Source organism: Pygoscelis adeliae, unplaced genomic scaffold (assembly GCF_000699105.1).
Source record: "Pygoscelis adeliae isolate BGI_AS28 unplaced genomic scaffold, ASM69910v1 Scaffold48, whole genome shotgun sequence".
Taxonomy (NCBI): domain Eukaryota; kingdom Metazoa; phylum Chordata; class Aves; order Sphenisciformes; family Spheniscidae; genus Pygoscelis; species Pygoscelis adeliae.
The window spans coordinates 1,187,136-1,211,547 of record NW_008825618.1 but is presented as its reverse complement, the minus strand read 5'-3'; the positions used below and the strand labels follow the sequence as shown (position 1 = coordinate 1,211,547).

The following is a 24,412-nucleotide window of genomic DNA, read 5'->3' as shown; positions in this document are numbered from 1 at the left end:
AACCGTATATGAAAAGTTCAGATTCTTCAAAGGTATGTTTTCTTCTGCGACATGGAAAAAATGCTGAGGCAAGACAGGTTGATTTCAAATTAATAAATATCAAAAACTTAGTTCTTTTATAGGAAATTCAGATAACTGGATGATTTGATTTAGTAAGTTGTAGTTATTACTAGTAACTTATTGAAACATTATAGATAGTCTAACATATAATTGGGAAACATTTATTTAGCTTTTACTAATCGTGACATAATCTATAATTTTTATAATGGCTTTAAATAAATGGGTTTGACAAAAGAGTATTAGACTTCAGTGTGAAAGTTGAATTGAAAATTGTTGAACAATGAAATATTAAATATAGGTCAGAAATTAACTGTATGTCTCAGTTAATGCATCTTATTTACTGTACCATTGTTGTTGACTTATCCTTTGTCTTACTTTTTGGTGACCATAGTTTACTGTAATTTTACCTGCATTCTTGCTGTTTTTTACTTCAGAACCATTGAGATCATTAAGACTCTTTTTATGTATAAAATGCTTTGCAGATTTGATAGAACTCCAAATCACTTTTGGAAATAAACCACTGAAACATCTTAAGTTTGCAGGAGTCTAGGATGATATAACATTTTAATGTTTTCTGAAACATATCTACAAGAAGCTTTGTCAGTTGCTGCTTCTTGTTTGTTGCTGAAGAAACAGAGTTTTAATTTTGTTGATTTACAGTTGTGCTTTAATAGTTGGACCAGGATGCTAGGAGAAAAGTTTTTTTTGTAAGCAATGTCAGCTACTGTTGACATTCTTCCCATTTTCAGCTAGTGAAAGGGAAGAAGGAAGGGTTAACTTTCAGTCTCTGCAGAGGAACAGTGTTCTTTGCTACTGATTTAATGCTGGCTAAGCTACACGTAAAAAACCTGTATTTTTCGCTTGGTCTTAATATAGATCAGACTACTGATTTGCTTTTCCAAGAATACTTGGGATTTTTTTTTTTCAGCTATCGTTGGAAAACAGCAGCTTTGTATTTTAGGAGTCTGGTTTTGAAGTGTATGCTGACTCTTACTGAGTTAAAACAAACCTGAACTGAGTAACTGATTTTGGTGGTCTTGGGCCTGAGCCACACGGGAAGTATTCCCAAATTCGATGCTGAGCGCTAGACTTGTGTTGCCCTGTACTGCAGGAGTAGCCAATAGGAACATTCATGGTTATATTAACTTATGCTGTGCATTTCTGGTATTCATTTGCTTGTAATTTTATACAATTGAACACTTAGTTTGAATTTGTTTCTGTTCTTGTTCTCTGGGATTGCACCTTATTAATTTGAAACAAAACAGAACAGTACCAGCTATATAGGCCTCCATGTGTGTCAGTGCAATGAGCAACTTCCAGTTCTTGGAGACTTACTGCTCTGGACAAGAAAAAGGGAAAATGGAAGCAGCAAATTCTATAGGCAAGAGATCACTTCTTCTCCCCTTAAACATTGAATACAGTGAATTAATGATGATTACTTATCAAGGTTCTATGCTTCTGAGTGCAATTTCCCCCTTTTTACAGGAAAGGATAATGGAGAGTTGGCTCAAACAACACACTAATAGAAACAGCTCTTTATAATGTCCACAGCATAGATTGGGGATAATGTTCGGGCAGGTTTACTCTGTGGTTTTTTGCCTCTGGCAAATAATTTTGCTCTGTGTAGGCACACAAGAGAAGCTGGTTTCTGGAAAAGAAGCCCACTGCTCTGTCAGGAGCTTCTGCTTTAGCTCAAGTGGTTCAGCTCGGTGTTAAACATCTCAAACTAGTGGGTTTCTAGCTCTGATTGTTATACATGTTGGTTCTATATAATGGAATTGTTTGTTGATTTAATAGTTAACAAAACCAAAAATTTAAAGTTTTAATGAAAGTAATGTTGCAGTGTCCATACATAGGATCGTCTGTGTGATCTTCATACAATTCCTCCCCGTATTCTGTGTGTACTTGTAAGACAAGTATTGCAGAGTATTTTACTATTTACTCTGTAGGAATGTGTTCTGGTACGTAGAGTGGGTGGTGAATAGGGGAGCAAGTGGTGGGGGAAATGTTTTTATCTGGGGTCACAATTTTGTCTTAAAAAGCACTTGAATTTTGCTCTAGCTTTCGTATGAGTTTTGTATATGTTATAATTTTTTTCTTGTTTAATTAAATATGTATTATTGGGAGTCTAGATGGGTCTGTGTTTTCACCCATGAAATACTGTGAAATCAGCAGGCCCTGCTTAACCTGAAAAGAATTGTTAAAAGGTATTTTCATTTGTCTTTCACTTGCATACTTAGGATTAATCTTCTAAAGAAGATGTTCCAATTCATATCAGTATCAATATGTGGTTTCTTCTTGTGTACTAACGGTGCAAAAAATGTAGCTTTTCAAATGTGGCTATTTCTTATGTTCCTTGCAGGTTGCACAGAAAGTTTTGAAGAACGCTAAGCAGGCATGCCAGAGATTAGGTCAATATAGAATGCCTTTTGCCTGGGCAGCTAGGTAGGGACAGATCTCATCAATCTGTGGTTTTTTCCTAACTTTTCTTTCACACTATTTTCTGCATCTCGCTTCTTGTAAAACTTAATGTTCTATTTAAATTATTTCTTGTTTTACTTTCAATTAACCAAAAAATTCTGACAAATTTACATTTCAGCTCTGTAGTGGGAAAAAAAGTTACAAATATTCATTATATTATTATTCAAACCATTGAATATTGCCAACTGTTTTCTATTGTCAGTATTTTTTATTTTACTAAGAATGAAATGGTTCACACTTGACTTCTTAGACTGAGCTATTTATATGTTAAAACTCACCTACAGTGACAAGAGTATTAAATGCTTAATATGAAGGATGATGCAGTATGTTCTAATTTGTAGTAAAGAAATTTCTTGAAGTGAATTTCAACACTTTCATAAACTCAGCTGAAAGCAAGATTTTGACTTTCAGGACGCTGTTTAAAGATGCCTCAGGAACTCTGGACAAAAATGCAAGATTTTCTCCTCTCTTCAGACAAGACAGTAATAAACTTTCAAATGAAGACATGCTGAAATTGTTAGCAGATTTCAGGAAGTAAGTCTAATTTCCTCACTTTAAAAAACAAAACCAAACAAACCAAGCACAACCTAACACCCCCTACCTTCCTGCCCCCCGCCAAGCCCCACCACTTTTTGTTATGGTCTTGAACTGGAGCATCTAATCTTTTTGATGTATGTGTTTATATGTTCTTCACTTCAAATATAGAAGTTGTATAAATATAATCAAGGCCTTCATACAAGCTACAGATCTTTTCTTTGCAGTGTTTGGGGGCTACAAGTAGGACTGAAATATTATGCTATGTCTAGCATGTAGTAAGCATCATATCCTGAAGTAGCTCTGTGTTAGGAGTTGTGCTTGCACAATACATTCTTCTAGTTCTCAAAGGAAAACAAGGATGAGCATAAATCAGATGTTCACTGACCTTGGACAGAGAAAGCTAGCTCTCAGGGAAAGGGATTCAACCCAGTATCCAGTCCACCTTCCTTGGGAGTGCATGTGGCTTAGGATGCCTAAATAACAGAACATTGGTCATCCTTTTTTACAAGGTATTCCTAAAGACTGCATCAGTTTGTGTGCAAGACTTACGAATCTCCTACTGACGGATGACCCTATTAAAAAGCTAGTTTTAATCCCCTTTCGTATTAAATAAGATGTAAAATAATAGAGCAGTCTTTGCTGCTTCGCAAAGGCTTTTCCACTTCTGTTATGATACAATTAGCTGGAGTTGTATTGATTTGAACAATAGTCAATCGCAAAAGGTTTGGGTATAGTTTCTTTATTCTATTCTTGCTTACCAAATCTGATAAGGAGATGAGGTTTGTAATAAATATTTTAATTCCATTTTAGCAAGCTGCTTACAGTTTCATTGAAGTTTACATAGCGTTGAAATTGCTGTGTACTGATGCTTCTTGCCATAAACAATATTATTGAAACTGAAACTAATATAGTAAATTAGCCTGCCACATCACTTTACTTTATGAATTAAGGAAATGCTTTTGGTTATTTCAGCATCCTGTTTGTGGAATCGTGTACAGTATTTCACGGGAATTTTAGTAAGAAAGAGATTGTAATATCTAAGGCTTAACTACTGGAATTAGAATCCAGACTCCAACCAGAAAAAGTTGTTTGCTTCACAGCATGCGATTGCATTTTGGGAAAATTTTGCATCCACTTCCTCTGCAATAATTAAAAAAAACCATGCTGCTGACTGTCTTTACTAATAAAGGGTTCTGCACTAGTGTTTTAATGTGGAAAATATTCTTACTTCAAATCATATTTCTGAATTAGCTACATGATAACATCTAAGAAATTTCATAGTAGGCTAGTTAATAGTAAATATTTTGCAGGGTGAGTTATTACTCTAGAAAAAGGAGGAGGTAGGAAAAAAATTACTGAGAAGAAGATGCATTTTGTTAGCTTACTGATTTCTCTCCCCTTTGCTCCATTTTGCTCCAAGTTTACTCCATTACCATAAATGCTTGTCACTGGCTATTGAGATTTAAAAAGCTTACTTATAGCTCCCCTCTTTGCTGCAAATGATAGTGAGTTATTACATGGCAAACAAAACCTATCTTTAAGAAAGTTTTTCATTTTGATTTAAAGAAAGAAAAACATCATGCTTTTTCTTAACCTTTTCTACACTTGTGAATAAAGCCTTACTTTTTTTTTTTGAGAATTTAAAGGAGGAGGAAACTGAATCTAGGCAAAAAGCAAGACCAGATCAGTCATCCACCCCCAAACCACCTTTCCTCTCATACTACTGTTTCAGGATATTACTGTTGCCTCTGTTTCCTATTATCTCTTTTCTCTGGCATCTGATAGTTTTGCATTTAGCCTGACTTTGAGGTTTTTTTCCTTCCTATAGACCTGAAAAGATGGCCAAACTTCCTGTTATTTTAGGAAATCTGGATGTTACAATTGATAATGTGTCAACAGATTTTCCAAGTAAGTATTAATAAACACTGTTAAATGGACATTCAGGCTTTTTCTCTTCAGTTTTTTATTGGTTTTTTATGTATTTTCAGATTATGTTAACTCATCATACATTCCCATGAAACAGTTTGAAAACAGTACCAAGACACTAATAACGTTTGAAATAGAGGAATTTGTTCCCTGTATACCAAAACACACTCAGCCTTTCACCATCTACAACAATCATCTTTATGTTTATCCAAAGCACTTGAAATATGACAGTCAAAAGTCTTTTGCAAAGGTGAGTACGGGAAAACTGTAACATCCTTCTTTCTTAGGTTTGGTTAAGATTGTTTACATATTATATTTCTGTGATGATCCTTACGATTAAGTGTTTGGGTTTTTGTTTTTGAATACTGCTTTAGGCTAGAAATATTGCAGTATGCATTGAGTTCAAAGATTCTGATGAAGAGGATTCTTTGCCTTTAAAGGTTAGTCTTTTGATTTTTGCGACTGATAAAAGAAAATAATGAACTGTTCACTAGTGAACTAGTGAATAGCTAAGTTACACAGTAGTACTGGATTAATTTATCTAGCTTGGGATGGCAGCTTTCTGTCCTCCTTTTGCATTTAGCATAAGAGTAACTTTTAGATGATGTGCTTGTTTTTGATATAAAAGATTACTAAAGAACCCTCAGAGCATTTAATTTCTTTATATCAACAAAAATTCCAAGAATAAACTTGTTGCAAACAAGGGTGGCTTATGCCTACTCCACAGGAAAAATTCTTTAACTTAAAAACAGTAAAGCTTCAGATCAACTGCAGAGCCAAGCTCTGTATTTGTTTATGAGCTACCACAGTGTATAAGAGGTGCCCGGAAGAAAAGAAGTAGAAAAAGGTACAGCAATCCTGAGGTGAAATCACGGTGTTAGCTTTACTGCACATCAGGCAGACTGCAGATCATGTAATCCTCTGTCTGTGCAAAGGAACCCAGTTAAACACAAGTTGAAATATTTCAAATTCTGGGTGAAACAGATTTTAAGCTGAGAGTGAAAAAGGATCACAGGGTGTTTTTTTTGTTCTTTTTTCCTTTATTAGTGTATCTATGGTAGGCCAGGTGGACCAGTATTTACTAGAAGTGCGTTTGCTGCTGTTCTGCATCACCATCAAAATCCAGAGTTTTATGATGAGGTAAGCTACCTTTCTGAGGTAACTTTTACTGGTTTAGGTATTACGTAAGTTTCAAAAATACAAGAAAAGATTTGAGGATTGCAAAGTTCTTGATAATTTTTTCAGTTAAATCAGACCTCCCTTTTCACTGTAAGTAAATTTTTTGTAAGTTTTGAGTGTGTGATTCTTGATCTTGCTTCAAATAGCATATAACTGGAATTGCTTTTTAAGTGTGTGACCAGTAAGGCATGTCACTGCTCTAGCTGAAGACTTCTACAAAGGTTGTGATTCTTTGCCTTTCAGATCAAAATAGAATTGCCCACTCAATTACATGAAAAGCACCATTTGTTGTTCACCTTCTACCATGTCAGCTGTGATAATTCAAGCAAAGGGAGTACAAAGAAGAAAGATGTTGTTGAAACACAAGGTTTGTATGCTAATGCTTTACTTTCAGTAATTACTGGGGCGATTTTATGAAGTATGCTTATCTGGTAACCTGTGATTTTTGTGATCCATATAATGCTTTCTAATTACATTATACAGACTGAAAGATTTCATTAAGTATTTCTTTTAATTTAAATGTTTCAAATGTTGTTTTAGAATGTCTATCAAGTGTATGTTTCTTTTCAAACTCAGTGACAATTTATTTGCCTTTTCAATTATTTCTAATCGTTTGAGTTCAAATCATTTGGCCCTTACAGTAACATTTTCTGGTTTATAAATTACATATCAGAAGTGTACAGTAAGACTTTTGTAAGGGTTTCTGTAAAGATTCATAAAATTTAAAATTACTTGCCTTTCATGTTCTGTAGTTGGGTATTCTTGGCTTCCTCTAATAAAAGATGGAAGAGTAGTGACCAATGAGCAACACATCCCTGTGTCAGCAAATCTTCCGTCAGGCTATCTTAGTTATCAAGAAGTTGGCGTTGGAAAGGTATGTTATATAAAATTGCTCTAATCTTTAAAAAAAAGATGTGGAAAGAGAAGGTTTGGTTTTAATCCCCCAGTCTGATAAGATTTAAGTCATTTTCTAGCAGAAATTTTTTTTCTTCTATAGTTGAAATGGAGTGCTTTGCAAAAGTTAGACATCTGCCTCAGAGGAAACAAACCAACCCAAACAGAAATGGGAGACAAAACTTATGACCAAATTCTGACTTTTATAAGAATTTGAATCAACCTGCCCTAATATAGTTTTTTGTTTAAATTGTTACGTACTTATTTCTGTTGTTATTATTTAGCTGATGTACATAGGAAATGTTTAATTTTTTGTAATAATAATTAACTAGAAGTTACAGTAATTTTTAAATATATTAAACTATTTTGAGTTTATGAAGATATGCAAATAATCTGAAGTCCTTTACTAAATTTTTTTTAGCATTTCATGCTGTCTCCTTTCAGTAAGTCCTTTATTCCTGACAAAGTCTTATTCTCACATCTTGATTTTTGTGATCTTTATACTTCACTAGCAAAATTTATGGTTGTATTTTTCAAAGCAGAAAGCTTGCAAAATTATAGTGATAAAAATGATACCGAGGAGGATACAAAATGTGAAATGTGATAGGGGATTTGACTAAGAGAATGAAACGCAGAGACAAAATTGACTCATTTTGGAGGAAGAGTCCTAAAATCAACAGCAAGAGGTGCTGCTCTCCTCCTTTTCTACCGCCTTTTCTTTTTTAAACTCTGCTGTAAGCTTTCCAACCATTGTCTCCTTCACATCTTTCATCTTTTCACATCGTAGGTGTATTCTTTGTGCCTCTGCTGTTAGTCTCTGCTCATGCCCATGGGTAGAAGGTTAGGATCAATATGACTAGTTGTAGATCTAGCAGTAAAACCTCTCCCTAACTGGTTGTCAGGGTAGACAGCTGAGCATTCCCATTCTCAGTTCTTTGGAAATGGGATGGAAAGGAAGCACTGGCTGCTACCTATCGGTGGCCTATGGTAAGGTTTAAACTGTGTCAGTGTATGTGGAAATTTTTTTGTTCTTTTTCTCAGAAAACTAGTAGATATCTGTCTCTAGTCACAAGTTTCTTTGCAAAGTTGTAGGGGAAACAAGAAATCTGTGACTTACAGAAAAGAATTTTGTTAGCCAGTGAGGAAACTACTGTGGGACTTTTAAAAAACATTTTAAGCTTCATAAATGCTTTTGGTAATATTGCCTGCATAATTTTCCTTTTTTTATGACTTTATTCATTGCACACATTTCTTCAACCTTGTTTTTTTTTTTTTTTTTTAAAAAAGGTGGTGTTTGTGGTACTATAAACAAATAGTTTTACTCTAGTATAACGCTACATTATTTTACTTTTCCTCTGCATGTGTGCGTGCAGCATTCTGGTCCTGAAATTAAATGGGTAGATGGAGGCAAACAACTGTTAAAAATATCCACTCATCTGGTGTCAACTGTGTATACGCAGGTGAGTTATAAAATAAAATAAATTAGAGAAAGTTTTAGAAATGTATGTTTGTTAGATGTATATACAGTGTTTAGGAAGATTCTTAAACTCAATATGCTGAGCTCTTTTTTGTCTCTTGGACACTCTGCATGGTATCTCTCACATCAGCTGTGAAAAACAGCAGATCTTAAATGGAAGCTATTCAAAATGTGAGCCTTTTGTCTAACATTGTCATCTATTCCAATCTGAATTTTCCTGTTAGATGAGAGGTCGTAGGTGTCTGAAAGCTATTTACTGGCATGTCTACAAAGCAATGAGTCCTGTTATAGCTGCTCATAAGATACATGTTATGATCAGTTGAGGTAACTAACATTAAGTATGCTATCTCCTGCATGTCAGTTGGTTTGAAGCAAATATAGGTGGTGTTTTGTATAACTGGTATTCAAAAATCACTGGAAATTTCTTATGTGGGTTAAAAAAAAGAATCAGTTACATGTAGACTAAATTGGTTTTCGGAGTAGTGCACTTGAATTATTTTTGAAAATTGCATCTATGGACACATATATGTATTTCTATATACAAATATTTTTCATGTGTTCTGTTTTGGATTATGGATAGTAATGTTAGATATTGTTTAATTTGTTGTTCTTTTTGTCTTTGACAGGACCAGCACTTGCATAATTTTTTTCAGTACTGTCAGAAAACAGAGTCTGGAGCTCGTGCACTAGGAACTGATCTTGTAAAATATCTTAAGGTATAAAATGGTAGTGAATAACCGATTATATTATTTATTTATACTTCTGTAAAACCTAGGAGCTTCAGACATTTTCTAGGTCTCATTAATGGAATATGCAGTATAAAAAGAACAAGAAGATACTTCCTGCCCTAGGTAAATTTACAATTGCAATATAAGAGGAAACCATGAGTAAATAATGAGACAGTATTGGTCAGCCTTACAAGTGATAATTTTGAAACACTAACGGCTTATTTTGTCAAAATAATCAAATGGAACTGCACATGGGAATGGTAAGGAATGATGACTCTTGATTTTCTAAAATTTTGCTTAGGAGGTCATCATCATCATGTCTACAGTTCTCTTTCAGGATTAGATCAATAGAGTGCATGGTTTCCCCAGCAATTTTGTCTTAACCAAGTAGGCCAAATTTTTAATACAAAGCCCAAAATTCAGTCACCTTAAAATCTACATAAGGTATGACAGTAACTCCTGATTTTCTTAAGCACAACAGAGTTTATTGTTGTAATTGAATACCATCAATTAATAAAACTGGACTGTCTGCTCAGGACATTTAAGTAAGAACTTGACTATAGAATGTGGCACACTTCTGAACTGGACTTGTTTTGTGACCTTGGTTATGTCAAAACCATGGCTCTGAATCATCTTCCTTGCCCCAAGGCTTCTGTGATCAACTTTGGTACAAAACAGGACAGAGTATATTAACAGCAGGAAGATGGAATAAGTCTATTTGGAAATAGGTTTTTTATCATTACCATTTTTTACTGACAGACCTGTTTCTCAGTCTTCTATTTGTCCTTATCATTCTGAAATTTTGCAATCCCAAAATGTGCTGGCAAAGCATATGACAATAATACAACCCCTTAGAAGGGATTCTGGCCATGGTAGTTTCACATCAAAAGGGTAGGACAAAGACCATAGTCTTGTAGCTGAACTTCATTGTCCCCCATGGTTACTTAGAATGAGTCACTAGAGATGCCTCTCACTTGGGTTTCTGCTGCTGACATTCTTGTTTTGATGTAAGATGTCATTTCTCTGTGTTTTTCACTTGAAGTATCTGTTTCGGGTTCCCTGATAATTTTCAGTCTGGAGCCATCCTTATTTCCACTGCTTTCTGCAGCAGTAATTGTACCAAATAGTCCCCAGTTAGATGGCACTAGCACTAAGCCTGGTAGCGTTTTGGCTTTAAAAGTCAGCACTCTTGCAGTATCCAGAGGCCCTACTGGAGTTAGAGACAGCTTATGTGCTGAATCCCTCCTTGATACCACACTTGCAAATCCTGTCATTGTGATACTTTTCAAAATATAGAGTCTTTCTAACTGTGTATATGCGGTTTGTGCCCTGAAGAACTCTCTCCAATAGAGACGGAAGAGGAGAAGAACCACTGCTTCAGAGTGTTTCATCTTGCCTTGAGGCCGAGGGGGTTATTCCATCTTTCCCCAAGTAATCCTTCTGGGACATTGTGGTCCTGCTGTCTGAGATTGCTGTTGGAAGAAGAGAACCTCTTTACCTCTCACTTCCTACTGTTTGTACTTTTCTGGCAAGGGATTTAAAGTTATTGGTATTCAATTTCCTCCCGTGTTCTATCAAAATACAAAGGAATCATCCAGGTTTTTAGAAGTCCTAGTCATAAAAGACATTTTTCTCATTGGTGCAGCTTTGCCTTCTTGTCCTCTGGTTGTGGTTTTGAGATCAGTTGGGACACTGAACCTTTATCATTGGACTTAACCTCTCTTTTTTTCTCTCCGTATAATAAAGGTGGCAAGTTCTGAGTATCTGTCATCATGAATTAGAGGTCTTAGAGTCTGACCTGTGGCTCATTGAAGCTCTTTAAAATTTTCAGTATCATTTCCATCACTTTTTTTCAAGGGGTGTAGCTTTCCTGCTACTTGAGGTGCCAGAGAAAATGGCAGATGTTTTCTGGTATTAAGAAGAAGGGAAGGATTGTTGTCCTTTTTGGCCTTCAGGGAATTGAATGTCTTTATTGATAAGTTCAGGTGAAAAAAACAGAATTTGCTCTTTCTGGTGCTGTAATACAAAGCAGTTGGTCTGGGAAACAGTCAGATGTTACACGAAAAGAAACAGTATTACTAAAATCTCTGCATACATGACAAGTCTGAATCACTACTATTAAAAAAAATCAGTTTGCACACCATGGAGAGACTCTTTACCAGGGTCCTGGCAGCAGTGACTGTTCACGTTATGAGGAATTGAATGACCCTGTACTTTGTGGGCAGTTGGTTGATTCTTACCTCAGGAGCTGAAGCTGTACACCAACCCTCAGTCAGTTTCTGACATGTTTGATTCATTGGGATTCACAGTACTTCGAGAAATCCCACTGTTTCTTAAGTTTACCAGAGCTCTACTTGAATCTGATATAAAAAAAATCTCTTCCAGGGACTAGCATGGCAATTTCAGATTTATCTTGCCAGCCGCTGACTGTCAAAAATGACAGTTGGCTGGAATCAAAGGGTTGATTCTCTTCTTGATATTCACAACTCTTGTTAGTCTGGTAGAACAAAGTGACCGTCAGATATTAAAGTATCATTTTAGGGAAAGCTCAAAAGAACACTTCCTCAGATTACTCCCAAATCACATTATTTACTTCAGTCGTATGTGAGGACATATACTGTAATATATTTGGGTAGCTTATTCCTTTGCCTTTAAACACTTTATTTATATTTATATTAATTCCACATTAGCAAAATCTTTAGGTTCAGTGACAAGACTATGTCTTGCCAAAATCCCTGGGACAGAATAATGCAACTGCAGAGCCTCTTTATAACTCTTGCTTGTCATCAAACACCAGAACGCTCTCACCACACAGTGTAAACATGTTCCACATCACTAGATTAACACATCATACCGACTTTATTGCCTCGCTTCATGGTAGCAGAAAACAAATGCTATCTTCTGTGTCAACTACAAATTATGGCAATTCTCAATTCTATTAGGCCAAATTCCTGTCTAGCTAGGCCTCACAGGGACCCAAATACTTTTTACTTCTCCTGTGTATTGAGAGCTTGCCTTTTGTGTGTCAGCCTGTACCTATCTGTGCCAGACTTGGCCAGCCTGAGTGCTAAATGTTCTTTAAAAATCAACATTTCAGTTTTCTGGTGACAGTTTCCTGCAGGTAATGTCTATGCTATAATGGCAATGACACATTTAAATACTTAGGATTTACTTTTCTCCACAAAGTCAGTGTGCTACTGGCAGAGTAGCTTGGGTTACTGAACCTGACAAGTGTTCTCCTGTTCTCTCTTCTTTCTGCTCTTACCCTCCCTAACAGGATTTTGTGTAAGCACCGTCTGACACTTCTAATTAAAGGTTTTCTGAGACTCAACTGACTCGAGATGTTTGTATGCTCTCCTTCATGTTTCATGAGCCCAAACATCACTTAGCATCTCATAAGTTGAGGTATCTACTTGTAGTTACCTCCATTGCCGCCTGAGAGATCAAAGGGCACAGCTACTTCTGGCAGTCTAAGTGTAATTGTACACTAAAAGGCATCAGAGGTTGGGTTACAAGTCCACTTCAGAGTCCTACTTAAAACAGCACCTTACCAAAAAATGTCTGCATCCTGGACAAAAGTCTGAGCTGAAGTTCCATTTGCGTGTTTACCCAATGCTCTGATATTCGAGGCTTATAGAAAAGATGGTGTAGCGTATGACTGCTGTTTCCAAGAAAAATCACAGGTCACGTAGGAAGGAAGACTGTTTTGAGTCCTGAATAGTGTGAATGTGCATAGAGGCAAACATTCAAAGACAAGACAGCTACTTAACAGTGAATGGAAATGTTTTAAATGTGTGGTCTGTACGCATGTTCAGCAAATACACTCTTTTTTTGTCAAACTCCCTTTAACTCCAGGGAATTTTGTGGCATAAAACAATGTAGGATGAAATGCCATACGCTGCCTTTTATGTCAGGGTTGTTATGTCTATAATATCTTTTGCATGTGATGGAAAGCAAAGGCATATCATGAAGAAGTTGAGTGGTTAGTAATTCACTGTCTCCAATTTCCAGCATTAGATAGTTAGGGATTTTAGTTCATTCTGTTTTTTAACGTATTAGTTTGTTGCAGTAACTAGTATAACTAGTATTGCACTTAGCACAGGTAAGCAATCTGTATATTTTTGTGGAACTTCTGTTTGCTAAATGTCTGCATTGGTGAATGAAATAGCAAAGTATCCCAGAGTGTCAGTGTCAGCTTGCTGTGGTGTACACAGGTAGTCTTTTCATTGTAACGCTACCTAGTATGTATTTCAATGGAAAAGTACAAATACTTCTAAAATGCTTTTAATAAAACCTAATTTTTATCCCTAATTTACCTTAATGTAGAAAATATTTTACCAAATACTTATGTTGGAAACTATTCTCAATTGCTTTCTGTGCAGTATTAACACCAAATAGTGCAAGCAGTGTGTGTTTTTTTGGAAAAAGACTTGCAGTAAATTTTATTGTTTCCGAACTTGTGATTTAAATGCCATTGTTTCAAGGGAGTGGCTGTATTCCTGCTTTCTTTTAGAGTCTTCATGCTATGGAAGGCCATGTGATGATAGCTTTCCTGCCAACTGTTCTAAACCAGTTGTTTAGAGTTCTCACTAGAGCAACTCAAGAGGAAGTTGCAGTCAATGTGACAAGGTAAAGAATTTTAAGTGCTTCACAGAGTTTAAGTGATGACTAGGTTATCACATAAATCTGTAACTGAGTAGCATTTCTGCTATTGCGATCATAGCTTTCTTTGTAGGCTTACTTGGTTTCCGACTTCTGTTTAGGGTTATTATCCATATTGTTGCTCAGTGTCACGAAGAAGGCTTGGATAGCTACCTGAGATCTTATGTCAAGGTAGGTAAAAAGTAAATTGAATATTTCCTTTTTTATTTCTCTAAAAAGAGTATATTTAAATTTAGTTGCATCTATTTAATTTCAATTGTTTCATATTATGTCATAGTTTCATATTATATTCTGGTTTTCCTCCCCAAGTATGCTTATAAAGCTGAACCCTATGTTGCTTCTGAATATAAGACAGTACATGAAGAATTGACAAAGTCCATGACAACAATTTTAAAGCCATCTGCTGACTTTCTTACAAGCAACAAGCTACTTAAGGTATGTATTGAACTATACTTTTTACTGTATGTTCTTGTCATATCTGAAGAATAGGAACTAATTGTATTGAAATAGTTGTTGAATGCATGTGGCAATTTTACAGAATGTTTTCTTTTCTCTGCAGTATTCATGGTTTTTCTTTGAAGTTCTGATAAAATCAATGGCTCAGCATTTGATAGAAAACTCTAAAGTGAAGGTATGTCAACTTTTGCAAAAAAAAAGTGTTATTCTAAAGGGAATTTGTATAGTCTCTTCTTTCTCCATTTTTATATTCATCACATTTTTATTGCATATTAGAAAAAGTTTTATGTATACATGATTATGATTTATATATAATAACTTCATTTATAAGAAAGGGAGGGAAGGAGCAAAGCAGCAGGAGAAATCAGTTGAAATATTAGATAGAAAAAACTACAGGGGTAGACTCAACATTACTATAAAAGGATAGAAACCCCTTAAAATCCATATGGTAGAGCAGTCTGTGTAAATCATCAGAGACTCTAGTTAGATTTCTTAATGCTAATGGTACAATGAAGCTGGAAGCAATAGATAACACTGTGGACTTTGATGTAAGTACTACCCAAAAATATCTGGGCTTTTTCCTAAGCAGTACAGTAGCTGTAATATAAAATGACTCTGAGAACAGTGAATCATGCAGTCTACAGTCCTTCTCTAGGCGATAAGAAGTATCAATATTTAATTCCGTGTTATTTCCTATGCTGGAAGGAGAATGCTAAAATTTTAGAAACAGGCATTTTTCTACCAGCTTGGCCTATAAGCAGTATTTTTCTTACATTGGTGACAGCTTTTTAGTTTACTTACTTCTGTATTAAAACAAGTCTTGAAAGTGAAGTTTTAAGTATACAAAATAGTCCCAGCTGAGTAACATACCAGGTTGTTCTGAAATCTTTATCAGTTTTTTCACTGTGTATTTAAAACACAACTGGAAGTCTGAAGTATGTGGGGGAAAGAAAAAATACTTGGACGATGATCAGGAAAAACACTGTAGAGTGCTACACTTAATACTGTTCTGCTGTGGTATGATCAGTAGAGTTTGGGTCCCAGTTCAACTTACTTTAAGTGTCTGGACTTTTCTGTTTCAATAGATCTAATCTTTAAAGAAATTATTGATTCATTTTTCATTTAAGAAGCATGTGAACTCCATGTGATAATTGGTCAAATGACTTTTTCATCATTAGATATTAATGAAAGTAATGTGTTTGCTGTCCAAATCCTAGTAACCATCACTTTTTCTTAGAATACTAATACAGAATAAAAATGTTTTCCTGTTCATGTTACTGGTTTACTTTTAGTTAGAAGAATTAAATCGCATCACCAGACTGACTGTTATTTAGTAGTAAATTAAAAAAATTTGCCTTAATACAGTATTCAACTGGACTCATTTTAGCACTAATTACTGATACATGATTTGCAGAATACCATAATAATAGAGAGGAAGGGCATGATTTATGGATTCAAGTTGAACTATGCATTCTACTGAAATAGATCACACAGTAAAGATACCAGGCTTCAGCATTGCACCCTTTGTAGAAATAGAAGGAATTTTTTTTTTTTTTTTTAACAATCTGAATTAAATAAGGAGGAAAATCTGTAACATGCATAACTATTTTTCTCACTGCTCTGGAATGCAGGAGGAGCTCAGTCAGTGTGTGAGGCTCCTCATTTAGTAGCAAAATCGATTGTGTATTTTAAGCTTAACTTTCCCCACCTCAGTCTGCCCAGCTATGTTTTATTCTGACTTTCAGTTTCTATGAGTAGATAAAACCTGCAAAGAATAGCTGACTTCATCCTGTTATTTTGCATTTGAAGAGGACCTCAAATTTTTGTGTGTAGCCTCATGAGATGCTAGCTGTTGTGTTGTGCTTTTATGTAAGGAAAAGGAGTTGTCTCCATTTATAATGTCACAAAGAAGAGAGTGATCTCCTTTCTGTTACTAAAAAGCAATGATGAAATAATTTTGTTTTTTAAATAAAATCTCAGCTTTTAATTGGAGCGGTGGTTCTGGAAATTCTGGAACCTTTATTGGCAGATTTTTTTAAAAACAGCTTAGACAGTTGTTGTCAGGGAAGACGTGTTTTGTGCAAAACCAGCCTGATGAACTCGAATATACAGACATAAACTTTTACCTGGTATTGGTAGTCTGTTTAATCTAGAAATAGGCCTTTAGTTTAAAGGAGTGGGGGCAATTTGAGTATTTACGTGTAACTAGTACTACAGTTTTAAGTATCTTCTGAAGTGTGGAAGAAGGCAAGCTTTTACCACTAACAACTTAGATTGTCTAGGGAAGAGTGACAACTACCATTTGTTTAGGAGTTTTTAGAATGCAAATATATGCACAAAGGATTTGCTGTGCATGCAGTGCAGTAGTACATCCTTTTGCATTAAAGGTGTCAAACTTCTTGCTGGTTTTAACTGATCAGCTCTTTGGGAATTCCTCAAAATTTCTAGCAAAAAGGAGAGACTTACAACTTTTTCTACCACTAACCAATAGAAATACTGTTAATTCAAACCAAAGTAAGAAAAATATTCAGATGGGCTTTTTTCTGTTCTTCTCTTTTTTTTTTTTGCTGTTTCATAGTATCTGTTCAAATAATTCAGGTCCTTTAAAATTAAATTTCCATTATTGATTTGATGTTCCTTGAGGAAGGCGTTTGTGCTTCTGTTCACTCTGTGAATAGAGTATTTCTTATTTCACCCCACTATTTTGAGCTTATTATAATCAGTTAAATTAATACAATTAATTTAATTAATCAATTCAACTGAAATGAAAGTATAATCTTACAAAGCAGAAAACACTGCTTCTTATTTAAAGATGACATTTTCTAGAGACTTCTGGAATTGAATTAGAATTTTATAATTTAAAAATGATATTGATAAAAACTGAAAGAATTTTTGTTGGTTTCAGTACTTACATGACAGTACTAGCAGTACTTTTTATTTTACAGTATTCAGCTCTGAGAAGGATACAGTTTTTCTAATTACAGAATGTGGTGCATCTGGGCAAGGTTTTCAAAACATGGTTTGTGTGAAACTTGTATAGCTTGAGGAAGTTTTCTATTGGATTTGGTAGGTGATACTCTGAAAAACAGCAACCTGCTGTTTGTGCTTGGCTAAACAAAGTTTATATATTTTTTCCTGATTTTAACAAACCTACAGAAGTCCTCACAAGTTTGGAAACAGCATATTGGTTTAAAAAAAACTTCAAAGAAACCACTAACTTGCTGTCATACAAACCCATTTCCTTAATTTAATTATAACTTCCTTACAATAGGATTACATTTTTAAATTGAGATCAGATGGTGGATAAAATAAGTACAGTAGAATATCATCTTTTTTAAAGCAGGAATCTGTGTAAACAAACAAAAACCAAATGCAATTTGCTTTTCAGAATGACTCCGCCAGTGTCCGTGTTTTTAGTATCCTCTCCCATATAATCTGCATCTCTCGTATCATATGGTATGCTACCATTGATGGGCATTCACATTACTACTAGTTCTTGATTTTTTTTTTTTAATTTTTTTATTACTATTTCTTTCCTCCACAAGTGCTATACTGATTAATTTGCTCAAAGCTAATGTGTCTTTGCTGACCCATGTAATCCTAATAAAAAATTACATTTGGAGAGCACCAGCACGTACATCTGAGGAACAAATTCAATTTAACAAGACTTTCATTTTAGGGAAAACAAAGTTGGTAAAGGAACACTGTGTCAGTTACAGAAGCCTGAGACTGATTTGATTACCTGGTGTTATGGAAATATGGTGTGAATTGGGGTAGGCATAACCATAACTATTACTTGAAGACCTCCATCTCTTTGATGTCTAAGTGACCTAAGTATCTATAAGAGAAGGCACTGATTATTTTCTTTTTTTAGTAGTAACAACCAGTAACTGAGACCTAATGGCCTCAGGTTTGCTGTACTTGAAAGATTGAGCAGTTCATTTTGTGATTTACTATGTGCTATAAATGACAAGCTATACAAACTGTGGTCTTCTGAGATCGATTTCTAAGGGTTGTTATGAGTAAGCTTTAGGATTTTCATTAAAATGCACCAAAAGATGTAGGCAGGAGACAATGCAGTGTATGTGTATATTTCTGAATATTGGTCTAGGAATTCTGACCTTTCTTTAAGTAATATTTTACATCAACTTGTTGCATCAAATTTTGTCTATTACATGGGATTATATGATCATATAAATTCTGAAAAAGTTTTGTTCTTTTTAAGTAATCTTTCTGCCCTACAGAATTCTTTAGGTAGGCTAAAAATTTGTATAATTTCATTTTAATGAATGTTTGCTCTACCTCTTAACAGCATAATTGTGAACACGCATTTTGTAGAAGGTGGGCTGAGAAAATACTGAGCACGGGAAAAGCATGACTCTCTTCAAAGAAAGTACTAATTACTAGTGGCATTTTATTTATGATTCCAAGTTGCCAGAAAGAAGTAGATAAACCACAAAAATGTGATCTAAATACTGATGGCACTTTTAAGTCTGTAAGAGACCCCATTTTATTTCAGAAAATAAGGATGCACGGTGAGGTCTTTTTATAGATTTAGTAGCTTCTGTAGCCATAAATCTTTCTAAGATGATAACAGTTAATACAGAATTTTTCTTATGCAGCATTGAAACTACCAAAATGTTGCCACGTTTTTTGTTAGGACTTACAGGTATAGTAGCATGCAGTCATTCTACCTGAAGAGGAAAAAAAGCCCAAACCAAACAAAAAACCCCACCCCCAAACCCCTAAGCTTGATACTGGAAAATACCTGTCTGGTTTCTATTGATGTCCCACTCAATAGAGTGTTCTGCATGCTAGGTATACTTGTTGTATAGGAGCCCCATCCATTTCAGGTTAATTTTTTGTTTGTTTGTTTTTAATAGTATCTTCAAAAGCAACCCCCAAACATGAACTGTTCAATTGTACAAAGGAAACAAATTCTTTTAACATGCACCTTTAGATTCTAGTACTTTGCTGTGTATCACCTTGAATGGCTGTTCTTTCTCATTCTTCCCCTGCAGTAACATGAAGTAAAGTTCATAGCTTATAAACTACTGGAGTGACATTTTATGACAGATTTTTATTGTTGTCTCCACATTTCATGTTAAAAAAGACATTTCCACTTTTGGAACTCACCTCATTGTCATCTTCGCTGTGACATGAAAGAAAAAGGAGCGGAACTCACCTCTTGTTTGCATGTATCCTCATTCCTGAACATCAATTCTTGATGTACAAGCTCCTTAAATATCAAATAAATTATTTTGCTAGCTTTTTTCTGTCTTACTGGGTAAAGTAATAAATGGAACATGCATTCAGATATTTTCTACTTATGAGAGCTGATAAAAAGATGCATTTCTGGGTGCAGCAAAATTATTTCTGTAGCAAGAATTTTGTAGTACTTTTAAAAATATTTAATTACTGTCCAGCAAAGACTGAGTTACAAGAATATCGTAGGACACTGACTGGCATACCCACCAACAGAATTTTTAATTTTTATTTCATCAGTGAGTACTGTTGATATTTATACAGGGATCTTTTTCAACCTTAATATCTATTTTAAAAAAAAATTTTTTTTTAAATAGAAATAGAGAATTTGGAGCACAGTTCAAACACAAAGGGAGCAAATTGTGTAATTGATTTATTCAGGGCCTTGACAATGACTTGTTCTGCCTAGGAATGTTACATTCAATATAGTTCAAAAACTATTTAAATAACAAAGTATTCAGAGCACTTGGATGTTTTGATTTCAGTTTTCAGAAAGAAAAGACATGACTGTACAGTTGAAGCAGTTTTTGTCAGAGTCCACTTCTTTAGCCTCACACCACCAGTCATTAAGTCCCTTCAGACAAAAGACAGAATCTTTATTAAAGATTGTAAGATGTAGAGAAAGAAAAGAGGCTCTGCAGTGCCAAAAAGCTGAAGAGAACTTACTGACCAATACTGGTCAGAATGTACAAAATCATTGATGAAGATAATATAGATGGTGAGTGGAAAGGAGGAAATTGTGAATGTAGAGGAGATCTTTTAAGCTACTCGGCAAACTACCTAAAAGCAAGGGAAAACTGTTCTGACTGTGGAAACTTAAAAACATGGAGAGTAAGATTCTGAAGCCTGGACGAGCTGAGATTTGAAGCCGCTGATGAGCAAGAGAAAGAAAGAAGCATGGATGAGAATTTCCACAATGGCAAAAGGCAAAGGAGTTATTAAAAAGATAGTTGCAGAACAGCAAAAAAGTTTTTTATTTTTTTTTCAAGGCAGAAAAGAGATTCTGATAATGCAGTTGCTATATGTGAACCAGCTGGTGTCTGCTTTGGAGAGGAAGATAGATAGAATTAAAAGATTCCCTTTTATTCTTAGCTTCTGCCGTCAAGTTTATTGTAGTATAGAAAAATATTACTGCATTACACTTACAAACTTTTATACGTGTGTTTTTGTCATCAAAGATGCCTTGCTTGAATTTTAACAACAGATGTTAGTGCATGTTGTAATACTTTCTTTTAACCAAATGCTCTTTTTCCCCCCTCAGTCTAGAAAGTTCAGGAAAATCTTGAATTCAAAGAAAATGTTACTTTAAATGACAAATGAGAAAATTTGAAAACTTTCTTTGTCTCCACTCTCCCAGTCAGGTTATCTATATCTTACCTAAAGTAAATTTTCTGATCTATTTTAATGTTATAAACCATATTAAATATTGTATCTGAATTTTTTTCTAGCTGTTGCGAAACCAGAGATTTTCTGCTTCCTTTCATCATGCAGTTGAAACAGTTGTTAATATGCTAATGCCACACATCACTCAGAAGTACAGAGACAATCCAGAGGCTTCAAAAAATGCAAACCACAGCCTTGCTGCCTTTATAAAAGTAGGTACACAAGCGACTTGGGCTCTGTGGTTACTTTTTCAATAGTATTGCTTCTTCATGGATTTTAAAGAATCTTAAAGTGAACTCATATAAAACTGAGTATGGATAATGCTTTTTAAATGTAATTCTATGTCCAAGTTAAAATGCATTGAAGTATAATTTGCATCTTCTGTAATCAAGAAGACATCTGTTCAAAAGTTTGATATATTTTTTAATGAATTTATATTTAATCCAAAATGTGTTTTGATTTCTCTTTTTTTTTTTTCTTTAAAAATATCATCTCGATAACCTTCTAATCCTACAAAAGCTTCATGCATTGAGTAGTGTTTTATTTGCATGCATTTTATGTAGACAGTATTTCAGTGTCCTTCCTTTTTCAGCCAGTAAGATCCAGTAGGGAGAAAAAAGGATGGGAAATAAAATGGTAGATAAAACTGCTAGTGGCACATTCATTTTCGTTTCTGCCAAGATAGAGTTCTTCTCTCCAAACTGCTTTTTATTTGCAATTTGTTTACATTCTGCACTCTAAGGGAAAATTTGGTATTTATATATGTATACATGTATTTAGTTTGCTTGTTTTATTGTTTTTTATATTCAAACTGAAATACCAATCATGTTTGGAAAATAAACTTATTAAATACAGAAATATAGTTACTGAGCACTGAGACAGTACTAAATCAATTCTATCTTGGTTTTGCTTGTTTTCCCCAGAGGTGTTTTACTTTCATGGATAGAGGCTTTGTTTTCAAGCAGATCAATAACTACATCAGCTGCTTTGCCCCAGGAGATCCAAAGGTACTCAGTGTTTTTAAACAAACTATTTGTAGGAGTTGCTGCCTCTTGATGCATGTGGATAGAGTAGCGCATTAAGTCTTCAGACTTCTTCCCAGTTACATTAGAAGTCCCTGCGCTGTGCCTAGAGCATTTTCTTTTTCCATCAAATCACTTTTTCATATTTTGATTCCCACCTTCAGGTGCAACTTTACCACCCTAGAGCGTGTGTATTGCGAAAGTGGTGGAGTGTGGGGGTGCAACACTAAGCAGAAATTTTAAGCATGAATGTGAGAAAGGCTAAAGTTGGAAGAGTTGATATCTGATAAGTTTCTGTACATTTACTGTAGTGGAGAAAGCATGTACCAGATGTCCAAAGAACATGGGGGTTCTGTGGGTCCAAACTTTTCTTACATCAATACATGATATGCTAGTAAACTTAAATAACTTTGGACAATGGGAACACTAAATAGAACTATATCCAGTTGTCAAGCATGAATTATGCTGGAATTATTTTATACTGACGTATGGAACTTAGACAGGTCTATATCCCTCATACTGCGAGACTGAGAGAAATCACCCTTTTGTGTTAGAAAGCTGTTTTTAATGTGTTATTCAAATCACTGCATCAGTTGTTTAATTTATACTTTAAAATTATTTTTGCAGACTCTTTTTGAATTCAAATTTGAATTTCTCCGTGTAGTCTGTAATCATGAGCACTACATACCTTTGAATCTACCAATGCCATTTGGAAAAGGCAGAGTTCAGAGATACCAAGGTAAATTCTTCCGAAGAAGTGTATGGTATATTTCTTAGATGTTACCTTTTTATTATTAGACATGTAGACTGTGTAACTTCAGGTCTATGAGATGTTGGAAACCTTGAAATTGTTAAATGGAAGCTTAAAGTTGTAATCCTTTTGTTTAAACTTAAAGGAATAGTTTCGGTAGCAATCTATCCAAAGTATCTAGTCATTGAAAGATATGGTAAACTATGTCCTTGACTCTGCCTCCCTTTCCTGCTATGATTATTAAGTTTGCTTTTTTTTCATGAGTTAGCTTTTAATTCACTAGCTGTGGAAGCCTGCAACACTCCTGTAGGTAGGTGTGCGTGTGAGGCTTGGTGTAGTTACTTTTTTTCATATACCCATTCAGGTTAAAAGGGACTTTAATAGGTCTGTTGTCCAACCTCCTGCTTAGGTCACCTCAGGCCTTCCCTTCTCCAGATGGAACAAGCTCAGTTCCCTCAATTTCTCCTGATAGGGCATGTGCTCCAGCCCTCTACCTACCTTGGTGGTCCTTCACTGAACTCACTCAAATTAAGATCCTTCTTGTACTAGAAGGCCCAAATACTACACACGGTATTACAGATATGTCTAACAAATGCCACGTGAAGGGGAATAAACACTTCCCTTGATATACTGGCTATGATCCTGTTGATACAGCCCTGTATGCGGTTAGCCTTTATGTTAGCCAGGATGCCATGCTAACTCCTGTTGAAGCTACTGTCCACCTGGACCCCTAGGTGTTTTTCAGCGGAGCTGCTCCCAAGCTAGTCATTCCACAGCTGGTACCATTGCAAGAAGTTCGTCCATCCCAGGTGCAGAATTTTGCATTTGTCCTTGTTGAATTTAATTGACGTTTCTGGTGACCCATTCCCATAAAATCTAGATTCTTCTGAAATGCAGCCCTGCCCTTGAGCATATGGACTGTACCCCATCCACCAACATGATGAGGGTGCACTCCATCTCCTCTTTCAGGTCATTGATGAGGTAGTATTAAGTAGGATAGAACCTGGGAAACTGCTCTTGTAGCTGGTCTCCAAGGAGGGTACAAACCATTAACCATCAACCTTTGAGCCCAATGATCCACCTAGTTGTTTTGCACATTTAGGCGTCTGTTCACCTAGACTGTGATGCCCCGTTTGGATACAATGACTGTGTGGACATACGCAATTCTCCCCTTATCCACAGATGTAGTGAGTTCATTGTAGAAAGCAGGTTAGTCAAGCATGGTTTACCCAGGCTAAACCATATCCTGGCCATTCCCGCTCACACTCTTCTCCTTCACTTGCCAAAAAATGGCTTCCAAGAGGACTTGCTCCATGACTTTTCCAAGGACCAAAGTGAGGCCTGTAGTTATTCTTGCCTTTTTTTGAAGATGTGTGCAATGTCTATCTTCAGTCATTGCAAGGTCCCAATTATGGGAGACCCCTGATCACCACGGCTTAACAAAGGTGATAGTGAGAGGTCTTCCAATGATATTGGCTAACTCTCTCAGTGTTTCATCTGGTGTTGTGGATTTGCATGACTGGAGGTCTCTCAGGAGATCCCTGACCTGATCCTCATCTGCTGCTGATAATTCTCTTTCTTGAAGCTAGTC

General features: G+C 35.4%; 1 protein-coding gene across 1 annotated transcript in view; it reads left to right on the top strand.

Moving 5' to 3' along the window:
• The window catches only part of DOCK9 (dedicator of cytokinesis 9), a 107,967-nt gene that overhangs the window by 38,049 nt on the left and 45,506 nt on the right, over positions 1 to 24,412 (top strand). Inside the window, 18 exon segments of the mRNA XM_009333332.1 lie at positions 1 to 32; positions 2,423 to 2,505; positions 2,953 to 3,075; positions 4,907 to 4,986; positions 5,067 to 5,254; positions 5,379 to 5,444; positions 6,052 to 6,144; positions 6,427 to 6,550; positions 6,936 to 7,057; positions 8,451 to 8,537; positions 9,181 to 9,270; positions 13,796 to 13,911; positions 14,046 to 14,115; positions 14,254 to 14,379; positions 14,504 to 14,575; positions 21,114 to 21,260; positions 21,972 to 22,055; positions 22,698 to 22,809. The exon segment at positions 1 to 32 is cut by the window's left edge and continues 1 nt beyond it. Of these exon segments, the coding sequence (XP_009331607.1) occupies positions 1 to 32; positions 2,423 to 2,505; positions 2,953 to 3,075; positions 4,907 to 4,986; positions 5,067 to 5,254; positions 5,379 to 5,444; positions 6,052 to 6,144; positions 6,427 to 6,550; positions 6,936 to 7,057; positions 8,451 to 8,537; positions 9,181 to 9,270; positions 13,796 to 13,911; positions 14,046 to 14,115; positions 14,254 to 14,379; positions 14,504 to 14,575; positions 21,114 to 21,260; positions 21,972 to 22,055; positions 22,698 to 22,809 (1,815 nt within the window).